This window comes from Galeopterus variegatus, unplaced genomic scaffold (assembly GCF_000696425.1).
Source record: "Galeopterus variegatus unplaced genomic scaffold, G_variegatus-3.0.2 Scaffold6278, whole genome shotgun sequence".
Classification (NCBI taxonomy): domain Eukaryota; kingdom Metazoa; phylum Chordata; class Mammalia; order Dermoptera; family Cynocephalidae; genus Galeopterus; species Galeopterus variegatus.
Genome location: NW_007732389.1, coordinates 104,881 through 130,044, shown reverse-complemented (window position 1 = coordinate 130,044; position 25,164 = coordinate 104,881). Strand labels below are relative to the sequence as shown.

The 25,164-nt window shown below is 40.5% G+C and overlaps 1 protein-coding gene across 2 annotated transcripts in view; it reads right to left on the bottom strand.

The window, feature by feature from the left end:
- Positions 1 to 3,778: 3,778 nt before the first annotated feature.
- The window catches only part of LOC103606086 (ral guanine nucleotide dissociation stimulator-like 1), a 58,562-nt gene continuing 37,176 nt past the window's right edge, over positions 3,779 to 25,164 (bottom strand). For both annotated transcript variants that reach the window (XM_008590682.1, XM_008590681.1), the window contains 2 exons: positions 21,728 to 21,936; positions 3,779 to 3,864 (listed from right to left, as the gene is read on the bottom strand). In XM_008590682.1, coding sequence (XP_008588904.1) covers positions 3,783 to 3,864; positions 21,728 to 21,936 — 291 coding nt within the window. In that variant the 3' untranslated portion in view covers positions 3,779 to 3,782. The remainder of the gene's footprint in view (positions 3,865 to 21,727; positions 21,937 to 25,164) is intronic.

Here is a 25,164-nt window from a genome sequence, read left to right as displayed (position 1 = left end):
TTGTGAGGCTTTGGGAAAGGACCATTGTCTCCAGAGGATGGACCCCTCAGGGGAGTTCTTTGTGAAGGTCTTTGTTAAGGGCTCATATGCTTAAAACTCTAAAACCCTTTAAAACAGCTCAGCCTGGAGTTTCATCCACTTTAGTGTTCCTAGTGTATAATGAATTTGAATGAGACTTTAAATAACGAACACTACTCTTCAAATTCAGGGTACAATCAGTTTTCTTAACTGCTACTTCCCAAAAACTTATTTAATTTCAAAACACCCCCTGGGAAATAGAAAAGCATTGAATATTTTTCAGACTGTTACTCTCCTCTGAGTGTTCAGGTGGTTAATTGGATGGTAGCTCTAGATTTGACTCAGTTCCAAAACATGTGAATAACAACATGCTTATTTCTGAATCTGGTCACTGGTCTAGGCTACATTTAACAAGCTGGCCACTCAATTCTTATAATATCTCGTCTTTAGAATATCCTCAATAATGCCCTTTCACAAAGGCTCTTTTGAAAAACACCTCTAGTCCTATGATTCTCAAACTCTACAGTGTTTAGGAAGGAATCACTTGAGGATCTTGTTAAAATGCAGATTTGAATCCATCTGGTTTGGGTGAGGCCTGAGATTCTGCATTTCTCACAAGCTCCCAGGTAATGCTGATATTATGGGTTCATGGTCACACTTGGAGTAAGAAGGGTCTAATCCACTCCAAAAAAATCACCTGTCTGCTTATATTGCTGTCTTCCTGTAAAAACATTTTATGGCTGTCTGCCCACAGCTTACCTGGGAAAGTCCAAACTCTCTTGCAAGAAATCAGAGCCCTTCACAATGTAACTCCAATCTAGCTCCAGCTCCACTGGCTCCCATCACCCAACATGCACATTATGAAGCAACCACACTAATTCTGTGTTGTTCCCCCCACATTCTATATCCACTGTATTTCCTTAACAAATTACAGCCTCACTGTAATTTGGTCCCACTGTTCCCTTTGCCTGGAGGCTCTACTGCCAAATCTTCACCATCCTTTAAGGCCCAGTTCAAACGTCACCTCCTCCAAGAGGCCTTCCCCAAACCCTCTAGAAACAAAGTAATTCTTCCTCCCACCAAACCTTGCACCTGGCATTCAAATACCTACACTGGTGTATCTAGTTTTCTAAAAAGTTATGACCCATCCAATTAAATTATAAAGCTACATGAAGCCTAACTCAGGAGTTAAAAAGATACTCGGTTTTCCAATGCTCATATCCTTGGCTCCTGAAGAAAGGAATCCATCAATAAATTCTCCGAGGAGTTACAAATTCCATGGGATTATCCCCCATAAGTAATATTTAACACCAGTGGTTTCAGGCACCCAGGCACACATCCCATCTACTCAAGAACATCACTCCTTGAGAGAAAGAAAGAAACAATCACAGTAATACGTTCAACTTTTAGAAGGAGAGAACAGAATTGTGATTACTAGAAGTGGAAAGGGGGAGATTAATGAGAAATTAATGAGAAATTGGTTAATGGACACAGAATGATTACATATTGTAATGATGAATAAGCTAACTATCCTGATTTGATCATCACACATTGTACACAACTATTGATAGTCAACTTTGTACCGCACAAATACGTATAATCAATTAGGCTACGATAAAAAAAGGTATATTTGTGAGGTGAAGGATATGTTAATTAGATCGATTAATCTATTTACAATATGCATATATCAAAACATCACATTGTACACCATAAAAACATATAATTTGTATATTATACTTCAATAAAGCTGCAGAAAAAATAAAAAAGAACATCACTCCTTCAGTGGCCCCACCCCTGCATCATGGATGTTTTTCCTAGATCATTCCTATCAGCATAAACGACATTCCATTTTTAAAAAAACACACATACAAATGGAACTGAGACCACCAGAGGTGGGAGGGGGGGCGAGGAGGGGGATAGGCAGAAATTGGCAAAGGGCCACAAATAATGTTTATGTTGCACGATGATAAAATTTTTTTAAAAATCTATACAATGAATAAAACCTCCCTTGTCCCCAGATTACCCTTATCCCATTTCTCTACTCTCCTTTACAGCAAAACTTCTCCTTTAACAAGACTCCTGTCCCCATTTCGTCCCCTTCATTCTCTCTTAACCCACACTTCCATCCATCAAAACCATGCTTGTTGAGGGTCATCAACACTGCAGCGTTGCCAGGCAAAGGTCACTTCCCAAACTCCTCTCACTTGATCCATGAGCAGCATTGGACAAAGTGGGTCATTCCCACCCTGAAATCCTTTCTCCACTTGTCTTCTGAGACACAACCTCTTTCTTGTCCTCCACCTCTCCCCACCAGCTGTTCTGCTCCAGTCTCCTCTGCCAGACCCTCTACTTTCCTAATTCTAAACGCTGGAGGGAACCAAGGCTCAGTCTTTGGACCTCTCTTTTCTATCTACACTTGGTCCCCAGGAGGTCACCTCCAGCCCCATAGCTTTAAATACATGTATAAAGTAAGGATGCCCACAATTATACCTCCGCTACAGACCTCTCCCTGAAATCTAGACTCCTCCAATTACCTCAAAATTCGCATATCTGAGACTAAACTATTGACTCATACCTCCCTCCAAACCTGCCCCCACCCCCAGTCTTTCTAGTCTCATGAAGCCGAGGTTCTGTTCTGTCAGGTGCTCCCAGCACAGCCCTGGGAGGCACCCTGGCCTCCTCTCACTCTCAGGTGGCCCGTCCACTCCAGCACAAGCTGCCAACAGCACCTTCCAGATCTCTGTAGAAGCTGAGCATCTCCACTGCTACTGCTGGGGCCACAGTACCATCAGCCCTTGCCTGGGCCCTTGGAAGGGTTGTAACCAGGCTCCCTGCCCCTGTACCCACTGCCACAGTCTATTTTCCACACAGAATCCCAGCAAGCCTTTTTTTTCCTTTTCCTTTTTGTCTTTTTTACTGACTGGCAACGGGATTGCAACCCTCGATGTTCCGCCTGTACCGCGCTCAGCCAGTGAGCGAGAACCAGTCTCCACATGGGATCCGAACCCTCGGCGGGAGCGCCGCCGTGCTCCCAAGCGGCGCACACTCCAGTGCGCCACCGGGCCGGCCCCCAGCAAGCCTTTTAAAATATGAGTCAGGCCATAGCACTGTTGTCAAAAGTTTCTAAGCACTTCTTACCTTCCTCAGAATTGACTTCCCTGTCCTCCCCCAAATCCTGGGAGTGGCCCTGTGATCTGGGCCCCACCACCTACAGATCTCATCCTCCACCACTTGCCGCTTCCCTCCCTCTGCTCCAGCCTCACTCACTGCCTGCTGTTTCTGGAACACTGTTCCTGCCTCAGAGCCTTTCCCGTGCTCTCTCTGCCTGGATATTCACAAGGCTCAGCTCACACCTCATTCAGGTGTGCTCCTGTATCACCAGACCAAAGAGCCCATTCCTGGCACCCCATGTGAAACCTCACTCTCCATCGCGATCTAGTGCCTTTACTCTGCTTCACTCTTCACCTTTCTGTGTGTAGTCTTTGTCTCTCTGCTAAAACAAAAACTTCATAAGAGCTGGGAGGTGTTTATTTTGTTCACCTGTTTATTTTGTATCCCTTAGCACAGTGCCTAGCAAATAGTAGATGCTCAATACATTTTTACTGGATGATTAAATGAATATTGTTAGATAATCAAAAAGTCTGTGTTCGCATGCATTATGGAAAAAAAATCATGGCAGCATTCCAAAGGAAGAAAACACCACTAGACTACACATTCTTTTAAGATACTGCCTTGACAGCTTGCAACACACAGAAAAGACACACTCACTTCCTGATGACTGTCTTGGACTCTGATGAACTCTGGCTTCCGTCTTCTTCACAGTTTGGGCTTGTCAGGTCTCCATACCTGTGTAGAGAAAAGCAAACCAGCAAGTCAGCAGTGCTGGAAAGCACCTCTATTCAACTTCAACCACAAAATGACAGTCATGCTTTCTAAGAGTAATTAAGAAAGGAAATACTTATGAAATAGCATCAAGAATGATGCAGTATCACCAATAGTTACTTAGTGGGTATATCTGTAGATTTTAAACAGAAAAATTGATTTAACAATTACACTACTTAAAACTTTTTCTGGATATTTAACATTGCTTTGAATCTTTTAGATGAGGTTCTTCCTTTCAGCAGGAGAATCAGATATTACACGATGAAAAGAAGGCAGATTCCTTGTGAACTCTGTAGCCCACCACACCCTGCACTCCTGCCTCTCTGCTGGGTACATTCAAGGGAGACATGGCTCTGTGTGCACAGCTTCTACACTCGTGCCACACAAGCAAAAAATGATGGCTCTAGGCTACACTAAGGAATCTGGTCTCCTTAAAAGTAAGTCCTGTTGGAGAAAAGTTATAGAAATAATTCTGGACCCTCAAATAAAGGCTGGGATAAAGATAAGGACTGCAGGATGGAGTTCTCATATCTCAGCAATGAGGAGAGCAGCTGTGGGTACACTGAGGCCAGGCCACTCTAGACAGCACTGGGGAGGGGGACAGAGGAGTCCAATTTTTGGAAAAGCAATGGGTGCTTACATTTTAGAATTTCCCTCACTAAAAACTCAAAATGTACTAAATCATAGATTAGTCTCCAATTATGCTGTTAGCTGTTCTTCCAGTCCTACATGGAAGCAAGCCTATTTCATGCAAATACATCATGCTTTTTTAGTTCAAATGTACATTTAGTAAATTCACTTCAAATCCTTAAGAAGGAGGTCTTTATATTAACTTATAATGCCTAAACTATTTCTGCAGTTTCTTTTCCGTCAATAAAGAATTCAGAGACTACTCGGACCTTCACAAGCTGATTGTCTATCCCAAAGTTTTGATAACAGATAATCTATAATTGGTGGGTTTACATTTTTAAAGAGCACACTTTTATTTTCTACTAATGGGATTAAAGGCTCCGGTATCCTTATGGTTTCTTGTTCCTAGGACTGACAAATCATTTTAAAAATAAAAGCCCACCATCTGGTTTGACCAAATGCCAGCCCATCTGGCCTATCACCCATCCCGGTAGCTTGTGTCCTTAGGCACTAGCCTCCCCTGCCCCCACCTGCTCCTTTCTCTAATTCATCAGCCTTATGGACTTCTTGGCCTCCCGAAGACATTTCCCACCGGTCTCTGCCCTCTTTGGTCCTCTTCATTCTGTTCCGCACGTGCTCTTTGGAGGACTTCTAGGTCTACCCTTTGCTCTTCCTGAGATAAGAACTCAGATTAAGGTTTACTCAACCCCATGTGAGCAAGGCAGGGATGGGAAACAAGGTTCCTGGTAAATAAACAGAGTAGAATTTTGTGACCTCTGTTCTGGGCCACCATCATAGAGAGGTATGTCCTCATGATGTCTCACAACAGGCTTTGTGGTTTATATAAGTAGAAAAGACTGGAGTGGGTGTGTAAAGAGTGGTGCTCTCGGAGAGGGCCTCGCACCTGTCTGACTACTGTGATCCATACGCTCCTCCCGCCAGCCCTCAATCACTAATGCTGGAACTTAGCCTCTGTTTGGGGCACATTCCATGCTAGTCCATTAATTCTCTCTCTCTGGTTATTCTGGAGACATCACATCTTGTCTCTTCCAAATGGAAGTTCTGAGAGATAGAAGTAAAAGGGGGAAATGCTTATAAGGGAAAGATACACATTTCACTGCTCCTGATTTTTTTCTTTTCAGAGAGGTTTATACTAAAAGTTTCCAGATCTTCCTGTTCTTTGTTTTTACTTAGTTTCTCATAGTCTCCTACTCTTTTTTTGCAATTTTTCAGACTCAGAGCTGAGGTACAGATATGGATGGCACCAATGCCTATTACAGTTCCTCCTCTAGAACGTGAGGCCACAATGTGCAATCAGGTGGTGTCGAGAACGACTAAGCAACTTACACAAGTGAGCAAAGTTCTCTCTCATTGATTAACCTGACACCACCTGCACTGGCTCAGAGGTCACATAAGTATTTCCTCAGGCTACTGGAGTGTCTACCGGTTCAGTTAGGACCAGAGTGGTTGTTTGATAATAATTTGGATGCCAGTAGGAGCCACTGATAATCAGGCACATGGGGCAGGGCACATGTGCAGGCTCAAGTCTTGCAGACATTCTGGCTCTTCTCCACCCAGCCCATCAGGAAATCCTTTTGGCTCTGCCTTTTCAACATATGCTACATCCAAACACTTCTCATCACTTCCATGCTGGTCCAGACCACCACCCTCATCAGCGAGATCAATGTAACAGCCCCCTAACTAGTCTCCCAACTTCTGCCCAGCAGCCACAGTGACAAAAGGGCAACCTCACCGATCTCATAAGACCCTAAATGATCTGCCTGATACATACTGATGGAGTTTGGATGTGTCGTCTCCTCCAAAACTCATGTGGAAATTTGATCCCCAATGTGTCAGTGTTGGAAACTGAGTCATGGGGGCGGATCCCTCTGAATAGATTAATGAGTAAGTTCTCGCTCTATTAGTTCCTGCGAGATCTGGTTGTTTAAAAAGACCCTGGCGGCCAAGCTCGTGGCGCACTTGGGAGAGTGTGGCGCTGGGAGTGCAGCGGCGCTCCCGCCGCGGGTTCGGATCCTATACAGGGATGACCGGTGCGCTCACAGCGCTCACTGGCTGAGCGCGGTGTGGCCGGTCTCAAAAAGGACAAAAAAATAAAATAAAATAAAATAAAAAGACCCTGGCACCTCTTCTCTCTCTCTCTTGCTTCCTCTCGCCATATGATCTGCTTGTACCCACTGCTTTCCACCATGAGTAGAAGCAGCCTGAGGCCTGTGCCAGATGCTGCTTTCCCAGAATCATAAGCCATATAAACCTCTTTTCTTTATAAATTACCCAGTCTCAGGTAATTCTGTTATAGCAACACAAAACGGACTAAAACAGAAACCCTGCCCACACCTCCTACAATTCCCCTCCCCCACCGCCTTCCAGCCTCGCAGGCCTGCTTGCTGCTCCAGCCACATGCCAGGCCTCCCTCTGCCCAGAATGTGCACTTGCTGCTGCCTCTGCCCACACCTAAGCCAATGGCTCACTCCCCAGGCTCCTCAGGGCTTTGCCCAAATGTCTCTTCATCAGGGAAGGCCTTCCCCGACCACCCTATATAAAATACAAACCAGTTCAAACACCATCTCCTTCCCTGCTTTATTTTTCTCTATGGCTTTTAACACCTTCTAATATACTGTAGAATTAATTTCATTTTGTGTTAATTGTCCATTAGAACATAAAGTCCACTCAAGCAGGATTTTTGTCTCTTTTTCTCAATGTCCTTTAGAGCTTAAAACAGTGCCTGGCCCCCAGCAAGCACTTGATGGCTATTTGGTGTGAACAAATGAGTGGTCCAGTGGGGTTCTAGAAGCAGACATGATAAACGAAGCTCCTGACCACTAGATTCACACTCGTCTCTGCAAAGGCACCCTCTGGCCTTTGCTTATACAAGTGCCCTGACCTGGCTGTGCCTTCATTTCAAAGGGTTTAAGAGCATCATAAAAAAGCCTAAAATAGCGGTGATTATTCCAAAAATCTAAAATTAAAATAAAAAAGAAAGTTTTAATATGTTGAAGCTGAGATCTTGAGAGTACAAGCAGTATGAAAATGAAAAAAAAAAAAATATATATGCACTGTTACAAAAGAGGCTGTTAGAAGTAAGATCAAATTAAAGAGCCTATACCCCTCTGGAACTTAATGGCCTGGAGTGAAGATGATTATTTACCCCCACACCTTTCTTATTAAGGAGAATTAATGCTTTACAGAAAAGAAATTAGACTAGCGTTGGAATCAAGGACTCTTTCATGTTCAAGCCAGTCATTTGAAAGTCAGTTTTACCAGATTAAGAACATTTCTTTGATGTTTCTCAGGACCCTCTCATAGCTTCCCATCAAAAATCAAAGTCAGGTTCAATTTGGGGCCGGCCCGGTGGCGCTCCCGCCGAGGGTTCGGATCCCACATACAGACCGGCCGCTCACTGGCTGAGCGAGGTGCGAGCGCAACACCGAGGGTTGCGATCCTGTTGCCGGTCCCGGTCCGGTACGGGCGCGACACTGAGGGTTGCGATCTGTTGCCAGTCACGAAAAAAAGACAAAAGGGGAGGAAAAAAAAAAAAAAAAAAGTCAGGTTCAATTCATTTACTCCAGGGGAGTAAAATAAAGGGTATGTATGTGTGTGTGTTTAATTAATGGCAGTAGAATAGCTACAGACAAACCTGTCAACAATGTCACCTCCGATTTCTGCAAAGCCTCCCTAGGATTTAAGATCAAAGCTCCAACCTCTTAAGAAGGCTTACCAATGAGCAACTGCCCTTCTTTAAATGGTAACTCATAAAAATTAAATCAAATACAAATTGTCAGAATGACTTTTGACATGGTTTTCTCTATTATCACAAGGCAAAAGAAAGATTTACAAATGTCTCCCAAAGTACAGTCTTAAGCAATTATTTACTGCAGCCTAAAAATTACTAGAGAAAGAAAAGAAAAAAAAAACCAACGTAATGTTTAACTGGTTGCTGATATTTAAACAGGAAACAGTTGTTTCCAAAGGGGATGTCTGTATTTTTTGGACCCTATCTGGGCAGATGAAAAGTTTAATTATGTGTTTGCATGGAGAGGACCAGAGACATTTGTAGTTCAAAGAAACCCTAAGAGAAAGTCATCCTCAGGGATAGTCTCTCTGGCGGGGGCATTTCTAACCTTTGCTCCCTGACAGGAAACTCTCAGTAACACCAAACCAGGATGGGGGTGATTCTGAAGAACTTTTCAGGGCCGGCCCGGTGGCGCACTGGATGGGTGCGCCGCTTGGGAAGCGCGGCGGCGCTCCCACCCGAGGGTTCGTATCCCACATACAGACCGGTTCCCGCTCACTGGCTGAGTGAGGCGCGGGGGCAATGCCGAGGGTTGCGGTCCCATTGCCGGTCCCTGGTCCGGTACGGGGGCAACACTGAGGGTTGCGATCCGTTGCCGGACACGGAAAAAGACAAAAGACAAAAAAAAAAAAAGAACTTTTCAGGCTCAACTCGATTCTGACAAATGATCCAATAATAATAGCAGTTAATCATTACTGAGAACTTACTAATGTGCTAAGTACTTTACATGGATTGTTTCATTTGGTTCTCATAATAATCCTTTAGGGTGGTATTATTATTATTATTATTACTTTATAGATGGGAAAAATGAGGCCCAGAGAAGTAATAGGCCCTTGAAGACAGAAGTTATAAGTGGAGCAGGGACTTGAAACTTGACAGCCAGACTCTAGTGCCCAACCTCCGAGTCACCACCCTACTTCACAAGCTGTCGCTGGCTTGTTATAATTGTTTTGTATTTTATGTCTACCTCCACCACATTATAGTTCTTTGAGGTTAGAACTTTCATTCATTCACTGAGACATTCACTCTTTCACCCATTTAGTCCTCATTCAATGAGGAATATTTATTAAGTACTATGTCCAGATACTATTCTAGGCATTAAGGACACAGCAGCAAACAAACCAAAGTCCTTGTTTCTTTTTTAAATTTTTGTTGTTTTTTCTTCAAAAAAATTTTTTTTCTTCTTCTTCTTTTTTTTTTTTTTTAGTTGTTTAAAGTCCCTGTTGTAGTGGGGAGGGGAGAGGTATACATGGACATTACCTAATAATTAGTTAATAGATACTAAGTCAGATACTGAAAAGTGCAATGGGGAAGAACAGAGCAGGTAAGCGTGACCACGCATGAGCAGGTGTTCAGGGAAGGCACAATGTGAATGTGACAACTAAGTAAAATCCCCCAGAAAGTGAGTGAGTTGGCCATGCAGCTCTTTAGGGATAGAGCCTTCCAAGCAGCAGAAAGAGCTGGTCCAAAGGGCTTGGAACAGTGGCAGGATGGTGTTTTTAAGAAATATCACATACACCAGAAAGAGAAGAGCAGGGGCATAAGGGGAGAGCAGGAGCTGGGCATGGAGGTTATGGGGGCAGACGTGGGGTCTGGCAGGCTATGGCAAGGATCTGGTTTACTCTTTTATGTTGCTTACTGCTACATCCCTGAGCCTGGAATAGAGCCTGTACGCAGTACACACTCAATAAACATTTGCTAAAGGAATTAATTCATACCCTCTACTACCACAAGAGAAGAAAGGCTGGGGAGGGAAGAGAAGGGAAGGAGATACTTACTGGGGATGGTGAAAGAACAGAAGGGAGAAGTAAAGGAAAGAGAGACCTCACACAAAGCTGCTGAATTATGGACCTTTCTTTGGGAGTCTTTGCTTTTCTAAAAAACCCCAGCCTCAGAACCTTAGGCATTTTTCTTTAACTGACCCACAAGAACACAGGTCGGATATGAGAAAAATGTTCAGAAACTGACCTTGACTCAGGAGATCGACGTGAGTGAAATAGCCTGCAGATGTCTGGAACACCCAGTAAAGCACTGGTGAGCACTTTGGACTACATCCCATGGCTCAGCAAGAGGGTTGCTTTTTTTTTTTTTCTTTTTGTCTTTTTTCGTGACCGGCAACGGATCGCAACCCTCAGTGTCGCGCCCGTACCGGACCGGGACCGGCAACAGGATCGCAACCCTCGGTGTTGCGCCCGCACCTCGCTCAGCCAGTGAGCAGCCGGTCTGTATGTGGGATCCGAACCCTCGGCGGGAGCGCCACCACGCTCCCAAGCGGCACACTGTAGCAGTGCGCCACCGGGCCGGCCCAAGAGGGCTGCTTTTTTTTTTTATAAAGATGACCAGTAAGGGGATCTTAACCCTTGACTTGGTGTTGTCAGCACCACACTCAGCCAGTGAGCGAACCGGCCATCCCTATATGGGATCCGAACCCGGGGCCTTGGTGTTATCAGCACCGCACTCTACCGAGTGAGCCACGGGCCGGCCCAAGAGGGTTGCTTTTAATCACTCTGAATAATATCCCCCACGGCAGGCACCTCGCCATCCAGCTCTGACCTGAGAACTGGGTCATGGCCACAAAGCCTACCTTGGAAAGGCTGTGTTACCACTGTGAAGTTGGGTATTCAAGGGGAAGACAAAGATGAAAGACAACAGGGCAAAACTCCTCATTCTCTTGCAGGAAAAGAAGGGGCCGGCGAGACTGAGCAGAGAACCCTTTACTGTGTTTCTGGTCATGAGGTCTGGTTCCCCATGCAAAGGCCCCCAAAGAGCTGCCCTCCTCTGCTCCAGGCCTTTGCTGTGAAGGACCCTCCACCTCCCCTGCCCTTGGACTCCCCACGTTATCTCCATAGCAGTCTCTGACAGTTAAGGCAGCATTAAGAGCAGAAAGTACCTAGTGTTTCTGCTCCACTTGACAGTTAAAAAATGCTATAAAATTTTCCTTGAGAATAACATCTTCACTCCCAGCCCCAACTCACAACTGTCTAAAGAGTCAAAGAAAAGGACAAAGATTTTATAGTCACTTAGTTTTACAGTTATCCAAGGGGGGGGAGGGGGATTTCTCTGGCTGCAACTTGTTTCCCATCCAAATTTAAAGTTATTTAAGTATGAAGGCTCTCACACCCTTGCTAAAAGGTTTCTCCTATTTTCCATTGCAAGTCCCTGTCACCTATTTCTCTTCTCTGGCCTGCTCTCTGCACTCAGAGCTTGGTGGGCCAGCAGTACCTCCTCCTTCCACTTCTAGTTTGTAACAATCCTGAACAACCAAGTGCAAATCTGGCTTGTTAGCATGCTGCAATGGCTCTGGCTACAACGAAGGATGATGCAAGAACAGGTTTAGGATGGGTAGAGAGTAGGCAGAGCTCTGACAACCACAGACTCTGCTAATGAGTCTCATTTTTCTCAGGTGAAAGGTGAATTGATACATTATTAACAAATCAGTCCAAGCCCATGGCTCAGTCTTCCCAACCACAAAAATTGGCTATTGCGAGCTCTTCAAGAATCTTATGAAACATGCTCTGCCAAGCCAAATATGAGTACAAAGAATATGAATTTAGTATCATGGCATCCTGTCATTTTCAGGACTACTTTTCTTTCCTACTCTTAACAAAAGCCCAACACAGCATTGGGTTATCTAAATTGGTGCTTACTGGCAACTTCAGTGGAGTCCAAATGCAAAACAATTGTCTTTACAGGACTAGGAGCCTGATGTCATTCTCGAGGACAAAGTTCACAAAAAATAAATGTTAAAAAAAAGTCGAATAAGAGAAAAGTGATAGAGGAACATAAAATTAACTTGAAAACAGCTAGTCCCTTTTCCTTTTCGAGATTCAGAGATATTTTTTTAAAACCCTTAAATTTACTTTAATGACCATTAAATGTACTGTAATTTAATAAAATCAATTAATTTACTTTTCAGAGCCATACTTAAGATTTTTGCTCCAGTTATAAGCTAGGAGCAATTTCCTTCTCTGACTCATAATGGCCACTTTTGTGTCCCCTGTCACCCTGCTCGGAACCCTTTGCCTGGGGGATCATAAACCAGGGTCTCTGGATAAACTCATAGAAGTCTGGGAATCCCCTAATTGTATGCAAAATTTTGTGACATGTTTTTTTTCTAGAAGAGAGTCCATAATTTTTAGCAGATTATTAAAGGGAATTGTGATCAACCCCTCCCACCAGTTGCTAAAAAATGGTCAAAACCAGTGCTTTACATTGTCAAAGCTGAATTAAAACTTTTCAGTTATCATTCAGAATATACATACATTGGGGCCGGCCCGGTGGCGCACTGCTACAGTGCGCCGGTTGGGAGTGTGGTGGCGCTCCCGCTGAGGGTTCGGATCCCACATACAGACCGGCCGCTCACTGGCTGAGCGAGGTGCGGGCACAACACCGAGGGTTGCGATCCCGTTGCTGGTCCCGGTCCGGTACGGGCGCGACACTGAGGGTTGCGATCCGTTGTCGGTCACGAAAAAAGACAAAAAGGAAAAAAAAAAAAAAGAATATACATACATTGCCGTTTAGTTTTTTTATCACTTTTATTTTGTGGCTTCCAATCATAAGCATACTTTTTTTTAAACCTACTGGGCAATTTGGTATTCTTTTTGAAAAAAGAAGGATAACTTCATGTCCTGCCTTCCCTTTGCCAAATGAAATTTTAAAAAAGAGCTACTTCATGGAAACATTTTTACGTCTTATAAATCCCATTTCACAAAAAGAAAGCTGGCCTGGTTATGATCAGAGGGGACTTTGACAGCAGCCCTTTAGTGTCTACTTAACAGAGCCATCATTGCCATTCCAGAAAGCTAAGGTTCTCAGTCACTGCACGTTCCCATTGAGAATTCCCATCATGCTGAGGAGTGACAGTCAGGTCTACTTGGCAAAAGTTAATGAAGATTTACTAAAGACAACCAACCTAGCAGGGAAGAGAACTTATTTTCATTTGCCTTCATGTGATTGGTTGGATCTAATTCTAACAGCACCAGATGAAACTTTCTGGTTAACCCAAAGCAATTGGCATAGTTACAGGGGTGAAATAGTGACAATGGTAGTTGCATTGAGGCTGAGCCCTGTCCTTTGTTTCCAGCTATGCTTCCTGGGGCTGTGTGTCAGCCTAGTGGAACAAGGCACGATGTCCTGAAATGAACAAACTTGAAGGTGAACACCTGACCTTCAGCATCCTTGAGCCCATGAGCACTAGAGCAATCTGTCAAGATTACCTTCTTTCTTAGCTCTTTCTGCTGTAACAAATTACCACAAACTTAGTGGCTTAAAACAACACAAATTTACTATTTTGTAGTTATGTAGGTCAGAAGTTCAACACAAGCCTCAACTGGCTAAAATCAAGGTGTGGGCAGGGCTGCATTCCTTTCTAGAGGCTCAGAAGACATTCCATTTCTTTGCTTCTAGAGGCAGCCTGCATCCTTTCTAGCTTCTAGAGGCCGCCCGCATCCCTTGGCTAAAGGCCTCCTTCCTCTATCTTCAAGGCCAGCAACATAGCGTCTCTTTGATCCTGTTTCCATCCTCACATATCTTTCTTTGACTCTCTTCTTTTTTTTTTTTTTTTTCCCCCTTTTTGTCTTTTTTGTGACCGGCAACGGATCGCAACCCTCAGTGTCACGCCCATACCGGACCAGGACCGGCCACGGGATCGCAACCCTTGGTGTTGCTCCCGCCCCTCGCTCAGCCAGTGAGCGGCCGGTCTGTATGTGGGATCCGAACCCTCGGCGGGAGCGCCACCGCACTTCCCAAGCGGCACACTATAGCAGTGCGCCACCGGGCCAGCCCCATCTTTGACTCTCTTCTGTTTCCATCTTTCACATGAGTATATTGGGCCCACCCAGATAATCCAAGATAATTTCCTTATTTTATTTATGGAACACTCAATTCTCAGGCACCCCTCCCAAGTGATTACAACATATAAAAACTATATATTTAGATTTTCTTCTTTTTTCATATTTAAACTATAAAACAGGTTTCTACATATTTAAAAACTTAAAGTAACTATAAGGTTACTAGCTGCATAATACTTCTGTTGGCTTCTTTCAGTTATACATTATTAGTTCTTTTCTACAGAAAAGGATAATTTTTGCTTCCATAATATCTTTTCAAAAAGGATTAATGAGGGCCGGCCCGGTGGCGCACTGCTACAGTGCGCCGCTTAGGAGCGCAGCGGCACTCCCGTCGAGGGTTCGGATCCCACATACAGACCAGTTCCCGCTCACTGGCTGAGTGAGGTGCGGTAGCAACACCGAGGGTTGTGGTCCCGTTGCCGGTCCCGGTCCGGTATGGGCGCGACACTGAGGGTTGCGATCCGTTGCCGGACACGAAAAAAGACCAAAAAAAAGGAAAAAAAAAAAAAAAACAACGCACATTCAACCCTCACTGCATTGACAGTGATGGTACAAGTCTACAGACTTGCTCCTATAAATGAAGGTATAGGCTGGGTAATATTCACTGTTGTACCTCCCAGAGCACCTGCTCATAACCTGCTCATGAATAATAATAACCATTATTTATTTGTTTCACAAATACTTCCTAAGCACCTATTGCAGGCACCAATCCTCTCTGAGGGCAGAGCGGTGAATTAGATAAATGCGGTCTGTGAATAGGGGAGATAGTCAAGAAATAAGCAAGACAAATAAGGTAATTTTAAATAATGATACACGCCATGAAGAAAGAAAACAACAAGGTAGTGATAATCTCTTAAGCACGTCATATTTCCCAGCCACTATGCTAAGGACTTTACTTATACTCTCAAGTTTAAACCTCATAATAACCCTATAAATTAGGTGCCATTTTTCTTTCTCCTTTTATAGATGAGGAAACTGAAGCTAGTAAGATAAATTAACTTGCCCAATGCTGCAGAGCAAGTAAGAAATGTAAAACAGGAATCAAATCCAACTTTCTTGACTCCTAAACCTGTGCTCTTAACCGTTATATTACATGCCTCACACATGAATTTCACGGCTAAAAGAAAGACTGGAAAATTGTTTTTCCCATAATGTATTGTAAAACTCTGAAAGGAAAGATAAGTGTATTTGGCACTTATGAAAAAATCCTTGGAAATAAAATTTCTTCAAGCTTTCTATATGATCAACTCCTTTCTATGCTATAAAGGAATTGGCTTCACTAGCAAGGGCAGCTCCATTCTTGATGGTTATTGGTACATCTTTTGCATCTTTTGCATATGGAAGTGTTACTACTCCAGGTGGCATAAAGCATGGATTTAAGTTTATTCTTCCCATAGCGGTAATATATTTGCATAAGTCTACCATGCTTTCTCATTTGCTATCTCTCACCCTCCAAGAAGAGCCCTCTTAGGGAAAGCCCATGATCTATCTAACCACCTAAGATCATGGGCCAACATTCAGTTTTTGGGGGGTATAGCCCCACAAAATATCCTCTCTTCCAGTCTCTGTCATAGAACCTGGCTCTTACCTCCCAATGGTTATATCAATTTTAATTATATACATTTATTTGTATGGTGATTCGTTTAGGGTTACTCTCTTCCACCAGACATTGCATGAAGAGGGCGGGAACCATGGCAGGTTTATTCACCATTATATACACAGCACTTTGTAAAGAACAGACACATATTAGACAGCTGATAAATATTATTTGAGTAGACAAATGAGTGAGAGCATTGATATTCAAGAGAACTCTCTACAACTGTGTGAAGGGAGCAGCCCTCAGAAAACACAATTTCCAAGGAAAATCAATTGAGGTAGTAGCAAAAAAGAATGGCTAACAGGGGTTTCCAAGTCACCCCTTACTTCTAAAATGACATTAACAAACCATGGGAAGAGATATGGTTACACTGGGAAGAGCTTCTGAGTCAGAAAGGGGTAGGCTTTAATTCCAGCTCTGCCACTTACCAATTAAATGTTTCTGAGCCACAATTTTCTCATTTGTAAACATGGGGGTATTAATAAGTGAACTAAATGAGATGAAGTCTGTGAAAAAGCATGGCAGGCAAACATGGGAAGAAGAAATAAGTTCAAAGACCTACTGGATTAGTCTCTTCTCTGTAACATAAACGAACAAATTCAAGTCAGATTATGGTTTTAAAGCACAGCGTTTATGGATGGCGTTAATCTTTATCCTCCATAGGGAGAATTCACTTGAAATGAAGGGCATGATTCAGACTATTACTCAGGGCTTTCCACATTCAGACTATTACTCAGTGCTTTCCACACTGTGATCTGAGTACCATTAGTGGCTTGCCAAAAGTTTCTGGAGACCTAGTTCACCCCTACTCTGGTTCTTGTTGGCTTTCTGCTTACTTCCGATATCAGAGATGTGTATCAGAGAAAGAATGCTCAAGAAACAGCCCAAAAAGATAGCTACTGTGACAGCTGTCTGAAGAAAAATCTAGATTTTCATGTAAACATTTCCTGGTTCTCAGTGAGGATCGTTAGCTGAAGTAGATGTCTCCCTACATCTGCAGTTGGGCATTTTCAGTAGTATCTAACTCCCATACTTTTTTAAGTGCTATGGTGGGAAGAATAAATTTTTAAGTAGAGTTTATGTTTGAAGTCAGAGAAAATAAAATCTGAAAGCCCCAAAGAAGTAGCTAACCTACAATTCAAGAACTTCTTCTTGGGTTAAAAGAAAGCCAATGAGGTCAAGAATTAACTCTGAGCCATGGTGAGAAGCACAGGACACAGGAGTCATTGTGAAATGCTGATCACCCCAAGTAAGGAATAAAGCAAACACATGGAATTAGCCATACATGACTTCAATTCAAACCACTGTCTATTGGTCAATCACAAAGGCTCATATTAGCAGAATGGAAAAACTATAAAAACATAAATTAAAAGAAAAAAGAAATCCCAGAAAGTGATTTCTTATGAGAAAAGCCATGTGATCAGAAGCCTTAAAGGAAATCAGAGTTTGACTTCAAATAAGCTTCTCTCTGGTGGGAAATAAATACAGCAGCATCTGCCTTCAATCCGTACTTGACTGATTATTATAGGATTAGTACATGCTATAATAACTTCTCGGTATTAATTTCACAAAAGATAAGCAATCTACTATTAAGAAACCAAAAGAAATAATTCTAAAAAATGTATCAGAGATCCACAAGTCTACCACAATCCACTGGCAAGGAAATAATATTTTAAATGCTATCTTCAGAATAAGTAAGTTTGTACAATAAAATTGCTTCCTCCTAATTATAGACATGAAAAGTCCCAACAACCAGTTTAAGAACCCAATGTTTCACAGAATGTGCATTTTAGTTAAATTTAATCAAGAGTGAAGACTGGTCACAAGATCTATGTGTGAGCAGAAAACGGGATGAGGAAGAACTAGTAATGTTGAGGTTTGTACATATGTGGACAAAACCAAATTTCTGCAGAGAAAGCAAAAATAAATGGGATTTATTTCTCTGCACTTCTATACACTGTTTTACCTGCAGGCATGTTAAGAGCTTCATTTTACATCATCTTAAGTGATTATCTAATTGTTTCACAGATGCAAGTCTCACCTCTTGCAGTAAAATATTAAGTACTGAGGGGTGGATCCAGGTTTCATGGATATGACTTTGAGGACATATGTAATCTGAGGGTCAACTTGTAGAAAAAGAATTCAGTATAAAATTCTGTAGAGAGTATTGCAAGTGAGGGGTCCTGGAGGTTAAGTACCAGCAGCCTCACAGTAAGTCCACCTTTGAACTATCTCAAGGCAAGAACGAAGTCTTATATTTCTGAGTTCCATCTGCATGGTGTCTTGCAGAACACAGAGTACTTTATAGGCATTCAGTACTTGCTGACTCCATTTCAGAAGCAAGCAAAGGATCTGACTATGAGATTAAATTCAAGGCCAAGCCCTGGCCCATCCAAACGGTACAAAATAATTAACTCTTCATTCAGTTATACCTTAAATGATGATTTGAATTAAATGCAATTTGAATTCATGTTGATTCTGTTATTTAATAATTGCCATCCAGTTAGTGTTTTAAAAATCTGAAAATATCTATCCACTATAATAGGAGAACAAAGAGAAGATTTTTTTTTAAAAAACCATCAAATAAAAGCTGGATGTACACGAGTCACAGACTAAACAGTCTATTTCCTGCGTGTATATCCACTACTTAGGATGAACAGCTGGAATTTACGTGCACTCCTTTACTGACTGTGGACATCTGTGGCCTATTATCAACGGAGTCGCCCCATGAGTAGAAGAGGTTACCAATTCCAAAGTAAACTTGGAGTTTTTTTATGTTTTGAGCAATTTCCTCATATTACTTGCCAACAGTTAAAATACTACATCTTTTTATAAATATGAAATACAAAAAGAGAAAATTCATATAACTCTTCAATTTCTACTTTACAGGTATGAGCTATTATACAAACAATGTAAGAAATGACTCATGAATCCTACAAGTTTATACACCAGGCTTAATAGTTCGTCAAGCACTGCTATGCAAAACTCTATAGAACTTACTATCTATGTTGTAGTTCAGGGTATAATAACCAGATCAATATATGTAAAAAATGGACATTTTCTGAATTTTCCTGAATATAAACATATGAATAACCATTGATCCAAATAATTTCACTTTATATGCATCTAAGGGGAAACTACTTTGAGGAAAAACCCATTGTTATCAATAACCTTACTTACATTGGAATAAAACTCTATTATTAAAGGTCTTTTTTAAGACTGATAGATATAGCAACACAAAAAAAATTTAATGCCTTCATAAAAAGAATACAGTATTAATAAACAACTTTTAAAACCAATGAACGGGCCGGCCCGGTGGCGCACTCGGTAGAGTGCGGCACTTGGGAGCGCGGTGGCGCTCCCGCCATGGGTTCGGATCCCATATAGAGACCGGTCCGCTTACTGGTTGAGCGCGGTGCGGGCGTGACACTGAGGGTTGCGATAGCGTTGCCAGTCGCGTGGTACGGGAGCAACACTGAGGGTTGCATAACCAGATCAATATATGTAAAAAATGGACATTTTGTGAATTTTCCTGAATATAAACATATGAATAACCATTGATCCAAATAATTTCACTCTATATGCATCTACGGGGAAACTACTTTGAGGAAAAACCCACTGTTATCAATAACCTTACTTACATTGGAATAAAACTCTATTATTAAAGGTCTTTTTTAAGACTGATAGATATGGCAACATAAAAAATTTTAATGCCTTCATAAAAAGAATACAGTATTAATAAACAACTTTTAAAACCAATGAACAAATTAGGAAAAAATATTTCCAGCATTTGATAAGCAAAAATGTAATTTCCTTATTATACAAAGAATTATGTTTAGATGATCAATAATTAGATGAAAATAGTCCAAAAGAAAAATAGGCAAAGGATATGGATAGGTCACAAAAAAGAAACCATAAGTGAGGTTTATAAGATACTGAAGCTCACTCATAAATGTAATAAGGATAAATTCAAAAACGATGAGCTACCATTTCTTGATGGTCATATCACGGTAAAGATGGTTTCAATGGAAATATCCATGGTTGGCAAGGATGAGAGGAAAGTGAGAGAGTGGGCCTTATTCTCTGTGTCACTGGTGCAACCATCCCAAAAGCAATCTGACAATATCTTTCAAATCTTTAAATGTTGACATATTTTGACCCATTTGTCACTCTTCTATGAAAGTATACTATAGAATTCTCAAACAAGTACTCAGATGATACATATTCAAAGACACTCCTTGCAGCACTGTTTACAAAATTTTAAAAATAAATTTAAAAACTGGAGAGAGCTTGAATGTCTACCCTTAGAATAACCCATTCAATGAACACTATAAAGCTATTAAAAAGGTTATGGTATTTAAAAACAAATTTAAAAACTGGAGAGAGCTTGAATGTCTACCCTTAGAATAACCCATTCAATGAACACTATAAAGCTATTAAAAAGATTATGGTGGATCCATCTATATGTACTAATTTTGAAATATTAATAATAACTTATATTTCTTGAGCTTTTAGTATTCCAGCCACTATTCTAAGCCTTTTACATATGTTAATTCACTTAATGAATAAAAAAATTTCCAGGATATATAGATAAGTAAAAAACAGAAACTGCAGAACAGATTGTACTGTGATTCTGTTTGTATAACATATAAGTATATACGACATAGAATGTATATAAACAATCATATGTATGATATATATTATATATTATGTGTATGTATGTGTGCATACATACATACATACATTTATATATGCCCTCAAAATTTGGGAAAAATATAAAAAGAATGGTTTACAGTGATTACCTAGGAGGAATGGGACTGGGGAACTAAGAGAAACAGAAATTTCTTACTTTTTATTTTTATAATTTTCTGGATTATTTGAACTTTTCATCATATACATGGATTGCTTCTATCTTTAAAATATTAATATGCATTATCAGCCTAGTTAGATTATGGTCTGTTTAATTTTCTTCTTTCTACAAATATCATATTTTTAAACCTAATAAATATTATTTGGGAAAAAAGCAATATGAGAAACCTTTAATATTTCTTTTTATATCCTTCTATAGTACAAGAACTTTTAACATGAGTACAGAATACTTTAAAAATAAAAAAAATCTAGTTAAAAATCAATATTCAACAGCCCAACAAAAACACCCTATCTCATTTCCTTCCTTATGCAGGAAACCCCAGAATATAAGGATTTGAATGAGGATTCTCACGATTTTAAAACAAATGTTTGGCTGACAGTTTTCTTCCTCCCAACATCCAGTTAACTTAAAGGTATTTTTTAAAAAGACCAAGCTTAATTATAAATAAAACAAAAATAAGGGGTAAAATATAAAAACTATCAATGTGTGAATTACAATGTACACTGCTCTACTATATGTAATATTTGCCTTAACAACATGGATCAAGGATGATGTTATGTGCATGTCCATAAAGCAGACAAGACATGGTGATTGCTAATAGCTGTTATCATCATCATCATCACCATCATCGCCACCATTCATTAGCTGCTTCTTATGGGTCTAAGACTGAGCTTCATACTTCACACATATCAGCACATTTAAACTCCACAACCACCTAATAAGATTCCTGGTCAATTGATTATTTGCTGGAATTATATAAAATTATAAAAATATGGAGAAATTTAGGGTGGCAAATAGTAACTGAAATCTATAAACAATTGAATCTAGATTTATGCCATCTACTTTTAACTCTTTTATAGATTTTTATGAGATTTTCCCCCCCAGAAATAGACCATAAGTGGCTTCTGAATAATCTTCATGCCATTCGTTCCAAAGGTCATTTCTTCTAAGTTAACCTTTCCTCACACATCTCTCTCAGCACAGTGAGTGCAGGTGATTCAGAACCTCATGCCTTCACTCTGTAAAAGACTTACATTTCTAGCAACTCTCAAATTCCTTTAGATTCTTACCTGTCCAGCAGCAGTTCCAGAACTTCTTTAGTGGAGGCAAAGCCTCTGTACGTTGACAGGAAGATGCTGATATAGGTAAAGTCATTGTCCCCAAAAGCTGTCAACAGGTTCTCCACAAGCTTCTCCAAGGTGCCAGCTTTTATGGTCCTGATCTTACAGGTCTCATACTGACTGACTGTGTGTCCTGGAGGCAGCTGGTCCCCTTCGACCTGTACAATAAATTGATGATTACCATCAGAAGAAATGACTCCCTAAAGTAAAACAGGAAACACTGAAATAGTTGAAGACCAAAGCCTGTTATGTTTGCCCTTGCTCTTACTGAGTTTCTCTACAAGTTGTACAAGGCGATGCTCTCTCCTGTGTTTAGTGTGGTGGAGGAGTGGTGGTAGGTGTGTGTGTGTGTGTGTTCCCTTTTTCTCTAGAAGTAGAGGTGTTACTTCATGGCAGTTACTTTTGTTTCTACTTACTCCCCTATCAAGAACTAGGTTGCTGGCATATTTTATCAAGAATTTTTTCTATGATCTCGGGATTGAGTTTAGCAAATGTTAACAATCATTCTCTTTGTATTGCTCCATGGTAAGTTTTCAAACTCATTCTTAAAGACAGCTTGTATAATGCTATACCAGAGCCAATGCATACTGGTTGGGAGAGCTGATTGTTAACTTTTTAGGATTTGTGTGAGCCAGGTGACATCATGTTGACATCCTGAAAAACGGGTCATGGTTGGAGAATATTCTCTAGAAACATCTATGGAGATCCAACCATGATCTGACATTCTTCAGTCCATGGAAGGCAATGTACATTCTGATTCAACATCATCAGCAATCAAGAGAATTGACTGAGACACGGCTGTACCAAGCAACACTGTGTTAATCTCTGAGGAGTAATGGACAGGGAGGGTACGTGCATGGCCCACCTTCTGGGAACTTGCCAAGAGCAAGAGAAGACATTTACTTATAAGAAGCAGCGACCACATGAGAATGAAACTGTAAATAATATTGTAGATACAACTGTACCTTGGCAGACATAAACCATAAGTACAGAAAAATTGGTTGGTGATAAAATCTGTAAAGCTTAAAAACTGAGTATGAGGAAAGTGAATTAAATTGAAGAAAAATATGGGTTTTGCTGTACATTCCACAATAAATCTGTGCCTCACAAATTATACAGAGCTGCAATTTTCAAAATTTAACTTGTGCTTCACAGGCACTAAGAAAATTGCCCTACCGAGAGAAGTCCTGTAAAAAATCTTTTTCTAAAGCAAATGATTATTCTAAGTGATGCAAACAATCACCAGGCAGTTTATCTGAATCATAAGTTGAATTGTTTTATATCACATTTTCCTAAACTGAAAGAATCAGAAAATTTAAAAACAGGGTGGGAAAGACAGAAATCAATCTCTAGTGATGATATTGTGCTTCCTAAGTAGAATGATTGCTTTTTCTTCTCCTGACCTGTCAGAAGTTAAACTACCAGAGGGAAATTAACCAAGAGATTGCTTTCAGAAAGACCAAAGTGGTGGCAACCGCTTTTAGAAGGGGGTTAGAATAGCCTAATGTCATCATGTCTTATTGCTAACGGAACTAAAACTAAGACTTCAGCTTATGTGGTGGATGGCTTTATTTCTTTATTTAATTTTTCAACGTTTTCTAAGGAAAAGGATCTAGTTCAGGCAAAATACCAAATGTTTCTTTAGGCCTCTTAGGACTGTTGACTCAGATCATGGCCTAATAACTGTTCTTTATCACTCTATATGTACTTTTTAGAACCAACCTAGTAGTACTCCAGAAGCTCCAATTAACTTTAACCAGAAACAATAAGTGAAAAAGATATATGGTTTCAAACTCTAACTACGTTTTTAATTAATCGGTACTGTGTTGCTTTAAGTGTGTGCTGTAAAACACTAGTTCCAAAAAAAGAAGAACCTGTGGTTCAGTTTGGGAACTACAGAGTTCAACAAAGTCAAAGACATTTCTTTACCACAGAATTTCTTCAAGTCTTTAATATGATAACATGTGTCATTTAAACTTCGAGAGAGGGATATGGTATATGACATTTCCAGATGGATTTCTTTTTATTCTTAGAGCATCTTGCAGTCTTTAGAATGAAAATACTTTTAAAAATGTTGGCTTAGATTACTGTAATGCATTTAAACAATTCATATCTACCACTTTCCACTTAAAAAAAAGAAAAAGCAGGACATTATAAATATAAATTTTTATCTTCAAACATCTATATTCCTTTGATATCTTTCTTAACACTGAAACGTGAGGATTTATTCTTCCTTTGCCACTTCTAAAGACCTTGACAAAATAATTATCAGCCTGCACAATATTAAAAAGTAACAGTTCCCCCCCCTACTTCAGTGTCAAATGTTAGTAACACCAAAAAGAATGTCTTCTCAGTTGCTAGGGATATTCAAGCTCTAATTCTAAATCAACCTTCGTTACCTTGTGATAATAATGTCAGGGTTCCCTCACCAAACAATCTTGTAATTTGATGATTCTTATTTTACTTATAATGTGAACTCTACTTTAAAACTAAATCTTTCTCATTGAAAGTAATGACTACTTAAAAGAACTAATTTTTCACTGAGTATTGATGGGGCCAAAAATTTCAAACAGAGAAAAATGCTTGTCAAAGGACCTGATGAAGTGGGCCCCTTTTCCTGCCAGAGAGTAAAATTGGCAGGAAGCCAAGTTTCTCCCTTGGGAACGTAATTATGTTTCTCACTAACTTCATGGCTTCCTTCTAGTCCTCCGTTTACTCTGACAAAAATCTCAACATGCATACCTGATTCCCGTATTTCCCCTCAACGGTTTTTGTTCCTCGCTGTTTGCATCTGTACCCTCAACGGTTTTTGTTCCTCACTGTTTGCATCTGTACATTAGCAAGAACTAAGTTTGACATAAAAGAATGGCTAATAAAATACTTTGAATATATAGATTTAAAAAATCATTCTCTAAAAGTGCAATGAGTGAGCATCAATGACAATATCATAGAATGAAGTAGAGAATTGCTCTGGTGCCTCACAAAAATTGACAGTGCATGTTAAGGTGTCAGAGCATTTGCTTAATGTCATTTCTGTAGATTTGCTAGATTTCCTAAATATCTTCATATGTACTTGCTACAGTAGGAGGAAGACCAGGTTTTTCTAGATGGGTTCTAATTTACCAACATTCAAATAGAGAACACTTTTTACAAAACAAAACCTTAAAATTATCTGCTTCCTACTGCAATTATTTTGAAATGAAATTCTACAGAAGAGAAACACAAAAAATATCCTATGGCAAATGGCCAGACTGGGGAACCTGAACTGTTTAAGTTGCGTTTTTGCAGCAAAAGATTCAATAAGTCTATAATCCTTTTAAAAGATTTTAGGACCTGTTTTTGTTTGTACTATCTTAATAACTTCAAATTGAAGTTTAAGAGAAAAG